This window comes from Protopterus annectens, chromosome 5.part0 (assembly GCF_019279795.1).
Source record: "Protopterus annectens isolate FY-2018-M chromosome 5.part0, PAN1.0, whole genome shotgun sequence".
Classification (NCBI taxonomy): domain Eukaryota; kingdom Metazoa; phylum Chordata; order Ceratodontiformes; family Protopteridae; genus Protopterus; species Protopterus annectens.
In genome coordinates, this window is record NC_056735.1 from 1,430,779,712 (window position 1) to 1,430,794,827 (window position 15,116).

General features: G+C 39.6%; 1 protein-coding gene across 2 annotated transcripts in view; it reads right to left on the reverse strand.

The window, feature by feature from the left end:
- GGACT (gamma-glutamylamine cyclotransferase) overlaps nt 1–15,116 on the reverse strand; it is a 517,164-nt gene that overhangs the window by 443,349 nt on the left and 58,699 nt on the right. The window contains exon 1 of one of the 2 annotated variants that reach the window (XM_044071237.1): nt 9,987–10,199. The exons of the other annotated variant lie outside the window; for it this stretch is intronic. Coding sequence (XP_043927172.1) covers nt 9,987–10,005 — 19 coding nt within the window. The 5' untranslated portion in view covers nt 10,006–10,199. Of the gene's footprint in view, nt 1–9,986; nt 10,200–15,116 lie in introns of those variants that run through there. 2 annotated transcript variants of the gene reach the window in all.

The following is a 15,116-nucleotide window of genomic DNA, read 5'->3' on the forward strand; positions in this document are numbered from 1 at the left end:
AGAGTAAGGAGGAGGAGTATGAAGTAATTTCTTAGCCTAAAGAAGAAATCCTTTCCACTTAGCATTTGTAGGCGGCTTGAGTGCAAGGGTATAGCTATTAGCTAAACAGGAACTACTTCAGAAGCTACATTCACAAATGGAAGCAATCATCCTAGACCTATCATAAAATCGAGGTGTCAGCACTCAGACCAGAATCATCACTGGAGAGTCTATGATTTGATGCGAGTAGAATTAGGCTCTTATAGGCCTCTGAAGAGCAATACAAAAGAGCCGTGTCTTTTCCACGTGAACTTCAACAGAAGTAAGAGATGAGAAATAACTGGGGAATGCATAAAATAACCTTTCTCTACCCCACCAAAAATGCATCAACAACTGAATCACTTATCAAAGTGGAAAAAAGCAGAATTTGTATAGTACTGCAGGCACTCGGAAAGTGAACAGGTATACCTCAGGAGTGTCCTACTTCTGAAAATGTCTTGAACACTGTCCTGCTGAAGGTCAAGTACTCAGTTTCTTTGACAATTCCGGTTAGCTAGAACATCTGACTCCCCCAGGATGTGGCCTACCACAAAGAACACTATTTGTTGGCCTGCTCCTATTGATAAACCAGCTCAGTACTATACACCTGCCAGATAGTCTAGTTTCATTAACAGAGTTTCAGGAACCAAGAGTGCCTCCAAATCTTGAAGAGAATGGAACACTATCATGTGTTTAAGAAGACTGATGTAGAGATGCTTCATTAGCAAATTCCAAATTCTCTACACCAAGGCAGACTCAAAGTAGGTTACGTCCCCTCCAGTAATGTGACTAGTATCACAGACTAGGCCAATTTATAAGTAAAGACCCATGAGTCTAGAAAATGAAAGCAGGGGTTTATGACAAGAAGGACATCTAGTGGCTATGATAACAAGGCAGTTGCTATTAGTGAACTGTCCATTTCTCAACCCATGCATACATGTAGGCCATAAGGAATATGAAAAAAAACACTATCATCAGATCAAGTAATGGTAACAGGAGGCAAACCTTAATTCATCTTGTGACAACACCCACAGCTCTCTGAGCTCCTAAGCCTCTGTAGAGGAAAGAAGGGAGGCAGGATGGTATCCAGAATCACCCATAGACATAGAACATACTGTTCTGGCTCTTTCCCAGATGCGGATGACCCTAAGTTATTGCAGCAAAAGTCCAGAATACTGCTGCTACTAGAAAAACATGGGCAGAGGCCACCAGCTACCAGCTGTCCAAAAATGAAAACAGAAAACTGCACTCCTGGCAGGGCTCTAATGCCACTGCCAGCAGTCTGATATACAGACCAATGGAATGGAGGAAAGGAAAAACATCAACCCCATGTACTGAACTGTGGCCACCCAAAACAAAGTGCAAGAATATGCTGTACAGCTACCACGTGCAAATAAGTAGACAGCATGTCTCATAGACGGAAAAAGACATTATGAAGGAACATGGTCACAGCCTGAACAGGACACATTCAGTTTTATGAAAGTGAATGGATGGCTGAAAAAATATAATATGTGGAATCCGGCAGGATGACCAACTTCTTGTGGACCAGGAAAATTAATTTAAAATTTCTTTTATGTCACCCTCTATGACAACCTCAGCAAGCAGCAACTTCAAACTACACTAGCAATTCATGCAAAACTGATTGGTCAGTCAAAGAAGAATGTGCCAAGAGAGCCCTAAGCAATTCTACAATCTGGCACTGTTTTATGTGTTCAGCACTCCTCTACCTTGGGTGATGGTTCTCCAGGCTGTGATGAACCTGAAATCCACCCTTCAATCACAATGGTATAAGGAGGAATACTGCAGGGCTCAGTCGTTGATTGGGCTGAAGCCTTTCTCTCCTGGAATCACAAATAATATCTTCTAGTAGATGGCCTACTCTTAAGCATGGATACTTTCCTGCAGATGGGGAAGAAGCAAGTCCCAGGCCACCTGTTCATGTACCATATCACTGCCTCTGCTTTGTTGATCTTGTTTGATGCTTAGCATTTTCTTCCTCCAGAGTCATAGCCAGCCTTAGGCATAGGCCAACTAGGTGGCCACCTAGGGCGCTTGTCTAGCAGGGGTGCTTTTTCAGTGCTTATTTGGTGTAGGTAGACCAGGATGGGGGCACTGGGTAGTGTGGTGGGGGTCGCCGTGGAGCCCTTTTGCCTAGGGCACCAGTTGACCCAAGGCCTCTCCTGTCCAGAGTGACTGGGAAGTTTCAGTGGAGACAGAAGATTATACAAATGATACACAGCTAAGCCTTAGTCCTCCTCTGAAAATCAAGAGAAGGGCTTGTCAAACATTTTTAACTTCATGAAAGGATCATCCAAAATATCCTGGCATGGTTTATCAAGAACTGAAGAAATCTTGAGCTAAACAGCCCTATAAAGACAAGAACAGTCACTGCATTCTTGGATGTTGCATCTGCAGGAACATACTTGAATGAGTCACAATGAACCCAAATGAAAATGCACTTTTAAGGTCTTCCTCAACCTCTTCTGAATCCTCAGAGGTGGGAAAAACACATACCTTGTCTACAGCATTCTCAACAGGTAATCCCGAACTCAGACACATAGGATACATAGTTAAGGCACCATAGACACTTGCTGGCTGAAAAATTGGCCCTTTTATCAAACCTATTCATGACCTTTAAACCAGGAAAAATGGTTATACCTATACAGAATAAATAACAATGGACTTTACCCAGCAATGCTTGCTGAAATGTTCATTCACTGGATTGCCTACACAAACTGTTAGTTTTCTAAGGTGTTGAAAGATCTCAGCCATGATATTTTCATGCAGCAAATGTTGCGTCCCTGACAACAGGCTCAATTGGTGGAGTAATCAAACATAATGTACTAATTATAACAACCAATGTGCATGGTAGAAGTTCATTATCCTTAACTTTTGCTAAGTCTGTAGCTTCAGCTCACAGTTGCCTCAGCACTGAAACAAATTTTCCCAGGCTTCAACTTCTCCTTTAGCCATAATGCCTCACTCTCCACCTTTATCTCAAGATCAGAGAATGCCTCTCTGAGCACAGACATCATTGTTAAAACACACACGCGCGCATTAAATACTTCTCCTAACAAATTCATACATTCTATACCCCCTCTGCCAAGTCCGAGGAAGATGGGAATTGTAAAGAAAGATGTACTATGCAGAGCTATTCTTAAAGTACATACATAATGGTCTGGTTCATCCTTCTATGCTGCTAGGGTACAGTCCCCACCAACTGCCCTTAGTGGTCCTAGGAAATAATATCTCTGATGGCAGTAGTCTCAAAGCAAAGGCCAAAGGGATTTGGAGATTCCATCCAGCTTGTAGTGCTTTGTAAAAATGCTCACTGGAGCCAGCATAGCTGTTGCACATATGTCACCTCAGAGATGGCTACTGCTCTAGCAGAATGTGCTTCCAGCTCACTCCAAAGAGATTTGCCTCATTTTGCATAAAAAAATTTAATTTGATCAGGTAACCATCTTATCAGTGTTACCTTTGAAACTTCATTGCCCAACCTGCTTGTTGTAAAGTAGACAAACAGCTGTGAGTCCTTTCTGATTTCCTTAGTGCAGTGGAATTAGAACCACAGTGGTCTATGCCTATTGAGGCAATAAAGAAGGAATTCCCTTTGTTTGATTAGTTTGGAAAAAAAGACAGTAAGACTGGTCTGATAAATGTTGGACTCGGCAGCAAACTTAGTCATAAAGGAGGGGTTAGTGCACAATGCCACTCAAGTCTTTATGAAACACTTTACAGTTTAAAGTTTTCAAACATTAAACATATCACTTTTCTCACAAAACAGTGTATTTTATTAGATGTAATATAAAATTGGTTTACATTGCCAAACTTATAACCAAACAATAGCAAGAGGTGAAATAAAATGAGTAATATACTTACAATCCCAGATTTATGGTGGTGGTCTCTGAAGTACCTATTTGCATGGAATACTTACAATACCATATACACTTCAGTCCTGTAGCCACTTTAGTGGTACTATTCGATTTGGATGTTCAGTACACTTTCTACATCTGACAATCTTTAAAGTGCACCCAGCAGTGAAACAGTTATTCAAAAACAAAAGTCTCTATCAAAAATAAGTCTTTCTCATGAACATGTGAGCCAAACAACGCAAAATGTCTTACTACATGGGCTTTCACTGCTGAAGCAAATAAAGTCTTTTACCAGTAATTATCTGTTTGGACAACTCCAGTACTTCACAATCTAAACGCCCATCTTTGAATCAATTACTGCAGCCTCAGCCTGTCTCTTCTTTCAAAAAACAGCTTCAGACTCCTCTGGATTTATGCTCCAAATCACTCTTGCCATAGAAGGTATACCCCAGCCTTAAAAAGACACAGGTATTCAGCTACTTTCCATTACCTGCCCCTTGGGTATCTCATCTTAAAGGGACCAATCTCTATTTCCTTGGTTAAGTACAATCCCCCATACAATAACTCCATTACTCCACCCTCATCCAGTTACACCTAAATTTGCCAGTTCTTTGTGTTGGCTCACTAAAACATCCCCATCTATGTCTAATTCTATTTTCAGTTAGGTATTCACCTGGTAGAAGTAGGACACTATGTTACAACACACACCACCTCAAGTTCAGAACTATGCCTGAACAACATAATAGGTACTAAGAAAAGAATATTCCGGCACAGGAACTTCAGTTCCAATCTGGAGGGTCGTTCAAATAGGGCTTTAGTTAAATGCTCCACAACAAAGGTGAGATCCCATGATGAAATATGCCACCTAATCATGGGTCTAAAGAGAAAAGCTCTTCTGAAAAATGTCCTGCAAACTTTAAGGTAGATTACAGAAGAATTCTGGCACCTCAAGAGGATGTTAGAGATAACCATCATGTGATCTTGAATAAACCAAAAGTCATACCTTAAAGATCAGAGCATGGTAGTCTAAAACTGTTTGAATCAGAGGAAAAAATTGGTCCATATTTCTCTCCAATGCCTACACCACAAAACATGCCCATTAATCCTTATACATTTTCCTGGTGATAAGTTTCTGAACAGAGACAAGGATAATGACCACCTTCTTGAGGTAAACTGGTTTCCCTAGTCATCATACAAAGAGGACATAACATGCAGTATGGCAGAGGACATAAAGATCCAGGTGAGGCTTCCCAAATGGGTACCTAAGAAGGGTTGCAACCAAAGAAGCTCTTCTAGAAGTTGAAGGCAAAGCAGACAAACCCCATGTGTGCTTCGACCAAAATGGGGCAATGAAAATGACTCTGCCCTTGCACATCTGTGCCTTCTGCGCAAACTTGGTAATGGGTGGGAAAGAAGGGACTGCATAAAGGTGACCTGGAGACCTTTCCTGGACTAAAGTTTTCCTGGATTATTGTCCACAAAGGTGACTCAGAGAAATGAAGTCATTGTATTTGGTGTTGATCAGGCTGGCAAAATGATCTCACTGAATCTTCCCCCATTTGATGGAAAAGAGCTCTCAGAACCAGCCAGCTAAGTGACCACTCAAGGAAGTATCAGCAAGCATCAACTGAGCCACTATGCTAGCAAGTTGGATTCTCCAGCTATATGTGCTGTCACCAGAAAGTGATTTAATGACATGGCCCACTCCCAAAGCCTCACCACTTCTTCACATAGTGAGCAGGAATGGTTTCCCCTACTTGTTAATCTACCACACTACTGCCATAATGTTGCAGCATATAGCAATCAGTCTGTGAGGAAAAGAATCCTGGAAGGTTATAATCTTGAGATGGATCACTGCCATCTCTATGACACTCTGCTTTGACCAGATACCTTAGACAGTCTTTCTCAAACAATACAGTTTTCCCTATGACTGTCACTAGGGGTTCAGGAAGAAGAAAAGTGGTATACAAGGAGAAGTTGATGCTGGGCAGCCAACATGCAAGATGTCGTCAAAATGCTTCTGAGATTCTAACTGGACTGCACACCAAGTCTGACAAATGATGTAACTTTGGCCTTGAACCCCAATGCCCTGAGACATGTAGCTGCTACCAGAAAGAATGACTGGTGAGTCTTTAAGTCCACCTGATCATTGGGGGGGGGGGGGTGTCTAGTATACAATCTACAGATGTCAGGCACCGAGAGGCTTCAGGCAGTAAACTTAAGTCCACTAGTACTATTATTATAAACTGGAAGAAAAGGGTCATAGAAAATCCTGTGCTGATGTAAGTTTTTGAATTGCTGGATCAGTGAGGAGCCAATCATCTAGGGAGGGGAATATTGTTAACTGCTGCAGACTTTGGAACATTATCACCACAGCCATGCATTTCATGGATATATGAAAGAACAGGGCTGATAACTGTAACTGATAGGCTCCTACCTGAAAATGCAGTAATCTCTTTGATTCCTTGATGCTCTTCATTTATAGGCATGTGTCTTGGTGATGTATAGGCATGTGTCTTGGAGGTTTAGGAACACATCTAAGCTCCCTTAGATAGAGAGGGGAGAATCAACTGCACCATGACCACCTGGAACTTCTTTTTTGGAATGCAATACAAGGCTATTTAGACCTAAAATGACCCTGAGACTTGACTAATTTTAAAATTACCTCTTTTCATAGATGAGACCCCTAGAAGAAAGAGAGAGTGGATCAAGGAGGCAAAAAAAAAACATTGAATAATATAATTTCTGGATACAATGTCTGCAAACCACTAGTCATAAGTGATGGCTGCTTGCGCTGACTGAAGGAGGGATAGACGTGCGTGCATATCTCCAGAGAAGAGCAAGGCAGTAAGGCAAGGACTGAAGCGAATAGTTGTTCACTTTTGGCCTGGGGGTTGTGGAATACTTAACCATTCCTGGGACCTCTGACAGTGGGCTGGTGTCCACCCCAGAAGTAGCCACTACCTTACTTGTGCTAGTTCCCTTACAAACTGCTGGTCATGTGGCTGTTGGCCATGCCAAAACCACTTTTGGCCTGGACCCTTTTCTATCTTAGAGAAGAGTCAGTGGGGAGCTGTAAATTTGATGTGAACAGCTACCAGAGTCTTTGTCTCTTTTTCATAACCTTTCTATTTTGATTTCACTTGTGGCTCAAAAAGGTCAGAGCTGTGAAACCGAGGATTTATGAATAAAGTGTTGAAGTTCATCTGGAAGTCTAACTGACAAAGCCCAGTATAACATCACTCGGTCACTCCAGGACCTGGTGCCACTGACAAAGCCCAGTATAACATCACTCGGTCACTCCAGGACCTGGTCCCTCTGACAAAGCCAGGCATAACATCACTTGGACACTCCAGGACCTGTTGCCACTGACAAAGCCAGGTATAACATCACTCAGAAACTCCAGGACCTGGTGCCACTGACAAAGCCAGGTATAACATCTCTTAGGCAGTCCAGGACCTGGTGCCACTGACAAAGCCAGGTATAATATCACTTGGACACTCCAGGACCTGGGGCCACTGACAAAGTCAGTTATAATGTCACACGGCTACTCCAGGTCCTGGTGCCCTTACACAACCATTGGCTGCATCATGGGCTAGTGTCATGGTGAGGCTTGATATAGTAGATACACTGGAAACCTGAGTTTTAAGTTTGATTCACAACTCTGTGTCTTCCACCTGGTCCAACATCTTCAACATCTCATCCAAAATACTGCACTGGAAATGGAGCAAATGTATCTGGAAACTCAGAGTATGTAATAAAAATTCAAGAATGCAAACATGCTTTTATCAAAGTGGTCCAGCTCCCTGGGCTCCTGGCTGGGGAGTTAATAATGGGGTTCTGAGGCAAAGAAGTCATTATTAGAACCACTAAACTAACTGAGTTTACATTTGGATTTTTCAACCAATTGTTCCCAGTGCTTGGGAAGGGCCACAGCATTTTGTCAGGTTTATTTGACAAAGGAGCCAACATCATACTCTTTCCAAACCCTCATAGCAATAAGTGGTATCTTGTTGTATTTTGCAGGATCTCTCAGGAAGGAGACACACCAGACTGAAAGGCCTTGTGCAGGACCTTGTCCGAGTATGACATGCTGTGCTCAGGCTGGTCCCTTTTCTTCTGCATCAGTAAGAGGACGTCCTGGAATCTGAGGTCCTGAGAGGTGAGACAAGGGAAATCAAACTCAGTCATCAAATCTAATTCCACTAACACAAACTTTTGTGGGAAAGTCCAGATGCTTCATCATGGATCTTTTCTTTGCTAGCATCCTTAGTTAGGAGGGTTCTGGCTCAGATGACAGATGATTGTACCTAAGGAGACTCTTCAATTGCACATCCTGGCATGGACAATGATGCTGGAGAAGACCTGCAACTGTGGTTTCTGCAGCTTAGCTTTCATTTATATTGCTTACTGCCTCATAAAATTATGTAAATTTTAACTAAAACGTGAATAGATGGAATTAGCAATCCTCCTAGAGTTCTGCTACAGAACTTCATTCCCTTGACATAAAAATATGCAGTCTGTACAGATCAGTGTAGCCAGTCACAAAAGTCACCAAACACCATATAACCTTAGTACATGCCAAGTACATATTCAGTGCTTCAGTGGGTATCACTGCACGTTTCTCAGCTTTCCATGATTTAAAGACTCTGCAAACCATAATTTAAAGTTAGTTGCTTCATATCTGTTTGATACAAACTGCAACAATCAGTATTACATTTTGATGCACAACCCCTACTTTAAATTGTAGACAGCACAAGCTGACATATTCCTGTATGATAGCTTCTAAGTGATTTACCTATTACAGGTAAATGGAATGTCAAATAGGTGTCTGCTCAAATGCCTGTAAACTAAGAAATTTATATAGCTTAGATATATATATATATATATATATATATATATATATATATATACATACACATATTATATGAGTAAAGGCATTTAGTCGTAACTTTTATAATATGGTCTGAAAAGTAACTTTATGAGGTACTAGTAACCAAAAGTAACTTTCTTGGGTAGGAAGGTTCCCAGGCTACTGACGATCAAACATACGGTAACCAGTGTGTGAAGAGCAGAATAGCTGACACAAGAATGGGTTACAAACTCAGCTTGCCTGGCCTATGCCAGACAAACCCTAAGTAAAGAAATCTAGAGACAGCTGGAATAGATGTGATAACATGATGCTACCAAGAGAGTGCCGAAATAACAGTGCACGCATACTTAAGCCATTCTTGCCCAAAGTGTTTCTCTTTTCCACATGGCTGTCAGTGCCAGCAAGTGATAAATGTGTAATTTGCAGAAACTCTTGTTTCTTTTGACAGAATCCAGAAATGTAAACATTCAGAATTGGGTACAACAGGAGCATGAATAAGATGAACACCAGTGAGTGCCCACATGATCGATAATGTGATCCCGGAAGATTCTCTCATTCATTCAGTGACGTGCTTGAAATCCTGATTGTCCCAAACAGATTGGGATAGGGACAACAGCTAAGTGAAAATACCTGTGTGTAACTATTAAGCTTATTACAAAAAAAAAAAAACATTTTCATTCTAAAACTCAGATGCTACGAGAATACACAACTAAATCTTTCACTACAAATTTTACTGAATCAGCGACCGAATGTGTGCAGAAATGAGAGTTTAATTATGGAATTATAGATAGACATTACGGTACAGGGTGATAAAGAAGAATGTATGTGTAAGAAATAATGAATGTACACAAAGAAAATAACTTGACAATTGAAATGTCTTAAATACTGCTGTAACAGCTGAAGCAGCAAATAAAAAACTGCATAATTTAAAAGCCAACCTGTCACTTTTAAATAGGACTGTTTTGGTGTTTACTATTCCAAATAAATATTCTGATAGAATAATTAGACAGACTTAGTCTTACAGTGAATGGATGCGTTTACCATAAAAACACCCTTTAGTATTACAACAAAAGTAGTTTAAAAATAGTAAAAAGGAGATATTATTGCAAAGAATTTTTGACACACATATCTAGTCTTACTCTAATACTCTAAAACTCACTTTAGGTGGATACTCCACTTCATCTTTTTCCTCTAACAAAAATAAGTAGACAAGTGTGTACCTTCAGCACAAAAATTCATTTTAATATTGGTGGCGCTGCCTGAATAGGTCACTTTGAGATTTCCTATAAAGCTTTTATCTGTTTGGAAAACAGTTCACACCTTTGGCAAACCGTTTTTGGACATTCAAGCGAGTGCCATTGTCAGCAACGATGCTGTGGTCCTTGGAATCATGCTCTCCAACTAAACAACTCTGTCCATGTTCCCTTGATTGGTACTTCTCTTATTCTACAGAAGTACAGAAATCAGACTAAAAACAGATGCAACCAGAATAATGATACTTCATTTCAAAACTTCTAGCAAAGGTGTTGGCAGAGAAACAGGTTATGCATACATTAAAGAGTATTTTAAAAATGAGTTTGCATCAAAGATATGCTTGCCTTATGAAAGCAGTAAGGCATAAAAGAATGACACACAAGTCATGCATGCCCAGGAGGTATAAGGTACTCAACCAATACAAGCTCATTTGTGCTGCAATATCCATACCATGCATATCTGCCAGCGCTCTTGGCAGAGGTATACTCCCCCCCCCCCCATTTCAGCCCAAGGGACCTAGGTTTGATTAGCTGGCTAGGGAGCTGGTATGGAGTAGAGAGCAGAGGTAAACTTTGCCTGTATACCTCTACTTGGAAAGGGGTATAAGGAAGCATGCTGATGAAGGATGGAATGTTCTTTGCAACTACTGTGACGTCTGCAGCTCAGAACAGCAGCTGGCTATAACTGGATCCAGAGATTTCACATGGAATGAGGATAAGCTTGGTGTTAAGGTGGGGTCACTATATTACAACATAAAAGTTCAACAAAACTTGTCCATATACTTAGAACTGCAACTGAAAAATATCACACACACGTGCGCTCGGAAGCCTTATTACACAAATGAAAAGGAGGGCTGGTTTGGGAAGTCAGGAGATGGCACCACAACTGTTCGAACAGTTGACCTCATTAGGCCGAGAACTGCAAACTCGATCCAACACACACACAAAAAGAACGTGCAGCTCCCACATAGGGGCTTGGCCTCAAATCCTCCTTACTTATATATACTAAATCTGAGGTTTCACAAACGACTCTATAAACAGAGTCCATGATATGCATACTGTATTTGTTGTATTAAAACATTTAAAACAATTACTTTATATGACAGGAACATTTACTTTTTCAAATTAGCAACAAGCTGCCCTTCAGCTTGAAGGTGAAACAGGGTCATGAGGCACCAAATGAGGCACCAAAAGGTACACTTCTGTCTAGATTCTCCTGTTCAGTTCTACTACATTATATATATATATATATATATATATATATATATATATATATATAGTTATACTACAATTATATATTATATTATACTTCTCTTCCAGTAAAGTTCTCTCAATTCCCTACTGTTATACATCCATCTCTTCTACTTGTCTCTCTCAATATTACTTCTCCTCATCTGTAGCTCACCTGGCATCTACTTGGACATTACTATTCCTACATCTGTCTCTTTCTCTCTATACTTGATATATTACTCCAACCTGTCATCTCATCTACTATCTAAACCTTGTTTGTTACTTCTTACTGTGTAATTCTGGGTCTTATAACTATTTGCTCATGCACAAAATGCTCATCATATTTGTTAATACTGTAACTATTGTATAGACTCTAGTGTTTGTTTATTTTTTTATTTCTGCATCCAAATTCCTGCATCACTCAGATTGTAGGGTTAGGGATCCTCGTGGTATTTTTTTCTGTTAAATTGATTCCATACTGTTGCTATGCTACTTTTAAATAGTTCTATAGCTTCTTATAATTTGTTGTTTTATGTCAGTTACTAGTATACATTAGTGGAGCTTTTCTCCTCGGGCCTCTGCTGAAAATGGACATATATCCAGCCAGACTAGCCCGGTCAACAAATGTAAAATAAAATAAAAATAAATAAAATAAATAAAACATTCTTGACTGTATCCAGAAGATGTCAATTTGTCAGGTTTATGTTCAACACTCAGAAACTACATCTTCATAACTTTGATAGTTGGAAGCAGCTGTTTCTGAGAGCACTTCGTGAACTACAGTAAAATGTGCAACCGTACTTTGAAGGACAGTGCTGCAGCTGCTGCATGTGATCATCTTTAAAGACAGAACTGTGAAATAATGATCTGACAGTTTATGAAGTGCATCTCACAGAATGCATAGTGGAAAGCTTAGGTACAACATACTGATCAGTGAAAGGGTTGCAAGCAAATATTTTCCAAATTAAAATGCTGGCTGTTTCATTCATTCATTCATTCTCCAAATACATTCTCCAAGAATTGAACTTTAGAAGCAAGTGCTAAGAGGCAGTAATGCTAACCGCAGCACCCATTTGCTCATAACTCACTCTTAGGGGATTCTCAACCACTTTAGTGTAAACTTCAAGAATACAAGTTCAAAAATCACTGTGTTTGAAAATTATTTGCATTTTTATGACTCCTGTGATGTTATTTTCTATAATTTAAACATTCTGTCACTACATTAGTAAACCTGCATTTATAGTTGTTCCTATTAAAGTTTTTTTTTTTTTTTTTTTTTTAAGAACCTTTTAAGCAAATGATGGCCTTAGCAAAAATCATGACTAAGGAAAGAAATTAGTCTTATTCTTCAACTTTGCTTTTTCCTGCATCCTTTAAACACACCCTAAGTGCCCTGCAGTAAACGGTAATAACTTACTATAGCAATGACCTCAACTGAAGTGTTGGGTGAATAACTGGTAGCAGTTATTGGGTTGGGTTAGGTATCCTGCACAGCAAGTAAACAAAGAGCTGTGCCTCAGTGTGTGCAAAGGCACATAGGGACACTCAAACAGCGGCATCAAAACAGTCACCATCTACTGGGCAGAGGGAATTAGGCGAGAATGGAATAAACCCACAAACAAATGAAGTCCTGCTGGTTCCTGACATTCGCCTTCAAAGACTGATAGGATCTCGGCCAGACCGTAGCACAAATGGAATGCTGAGCTCTTGGCTTGGCAGGGAAATGAATCAATTGGCACTTGTGCAGGGGGTGGGGTGGAGGAATGAGTGCATCAATATGGGGGGGTGGCAGGAGAGGCCTGGTGGCTAGGAGTGAGGGGAAAATATAAATAAACAAAGACCACAAAACGGACCAGAAACCAAACAAGAGGAACCACAAACAGAACAAAGAAAAACGGTCCAAACAGGATAAAGATAAAAAATTATCTATTATATACAAACTGAGCACTTTCTTCTGCTTGTAACAGAAGACTTCAGAGTTTGTTTCAATCAATTAAGAAACATTTAAATAATAAAAAAGCCAAAGTCACATGTTATCAAACAGGCAATGCAGCACCAAAATAAAAACTAACATCATAAATAATTGCATACATAATGATCTATCTACACAACTGAACAAATATAAAAAACTTTTGTAAAACAATTTTAGTTAATATATAAACATGAACATTAAGTTTAAAAACACATAAAAGGCCCTTGTTAAACCCTCTATATCTCAGAAAAAAGGGAGAAAAAAATATACTGGCAACGAACTAAGTTTCAGTATACTACTCAGTGAAATATTTTCATTTAGTCCTGGAAAAAGGTTAGCATTTAACTTAATCTGCCACCACGACTCATGGAATTCAACTATTTCTTCCCAAGGTCCCTCCCTTGGATCCTTGTGTATCATTTCCAAAACAAAAAACTTAAAAACATGTCCTTCATTGCTTGAAATATGTTTATACAAAGCATTTTTGTCATTTCTGCTTTTTATATAAAAAATTGCTGATAAATTCGATCTCTCAAGTGCCTGATGGTCTTCCCAACATAAAACGCTTTGCATTGCTGACAAAGTGCAACATATATATTCCGCACTAATCAAATCATCATACAGCATTTCTTCTAAAAGAACATGAATTTTCCTGTAAGAACAATTCACAGCATGTAATGATGTTTTTTCATAAAAATCTCTGTCATCTAAAACCTTAGATATCCTTGTAATGTAATCATTAATTCCCATAATTACAACCCCACCTCCTTTATCAGGTTTCATGACCCTGATATATTTGTTGTTAATCAGCTCATAAGGGAGAGTGGTTTCTGTTTCAGTTAAACTGCTGTATGTAGATTTCAAATTTTTCTTAGCAAATAATTCTCTAAAATCAAATTCACACATTTTCTCAAACAATATTAATGGCAAAGAAAGGGGGGGGGGTTAAAAATCCTTTTCCGGGTTAGGGCATTCATACGAGTTAAACCATTCCCATTCCGAAACATAAAAGCTAAATTAAGTTTATGTGAAAAAAGTTTTAAGTCCACAATCAGTCTACAAATGCCAGGCAACTTTCCAGGAACAAAGGCATGTCCTTTAATTAGTAAATCAACGTGTTCAATCACAAAGGAATAATCAGTAAAATTACAAAGAAAAAAGTCACCTAAGTCATTGCTAACAACAGTCGGCTTTTCTTGAGCACTACTGCTAACCAAAATCATCTCCTGGTTTTCTCAACTGTCTTTGTCCTCTGTGTCCTCGGTTCTGGACAAAATTCCGCTGTGCCATTTGTCCATTCTGTTGAAACAATGGAGCTCAGTTCCTCAGCTTTTCGGACCTTCAAAATGGCACCTGCCCTAAAGGATGTGCCTGCTTCCTTTGAGTAACAATTTCACTGTCCTCTGTATCTTCCCTTTGATGCCTCTCATTAGAGTATGTCCTGTCAGCAGTCTTAGGAATGGGGTAGGCACGGCCCTCCTAGTATTCATTTTTATCTCTCTTAATTTTCTTATAGCTCCTTTTTAAAATATCTTCTGTTATTTTATCAACCCTCTCAAAAACATGTTGGTATTTCTGTGAGTTAATCTCAAAAGCTAGGTCAGTCCCTATTTTACGATCCAAATCAACAGCTTCATTAGTAAGCTGCTCTATCTGGTGAGTGCTGTGTCTCATAAGCAGCTCCAGATATTCAAACCCCTGCCGATCAAATAACTCAATCAATTCTTTATTGAGTGAATAGTCTTTGACTAGACCAGAGGGGTATTTCCAGATCCTTAAGCCTTTTGGCACAATCCGGAGTTGCAAGCATTCCCTAAAGTAAGAATTTTCCAACTGCAGTTTGCGACATTTAATTAACAAATGTTCTAGTTGTTGAATCAAGTACTACACAGCTC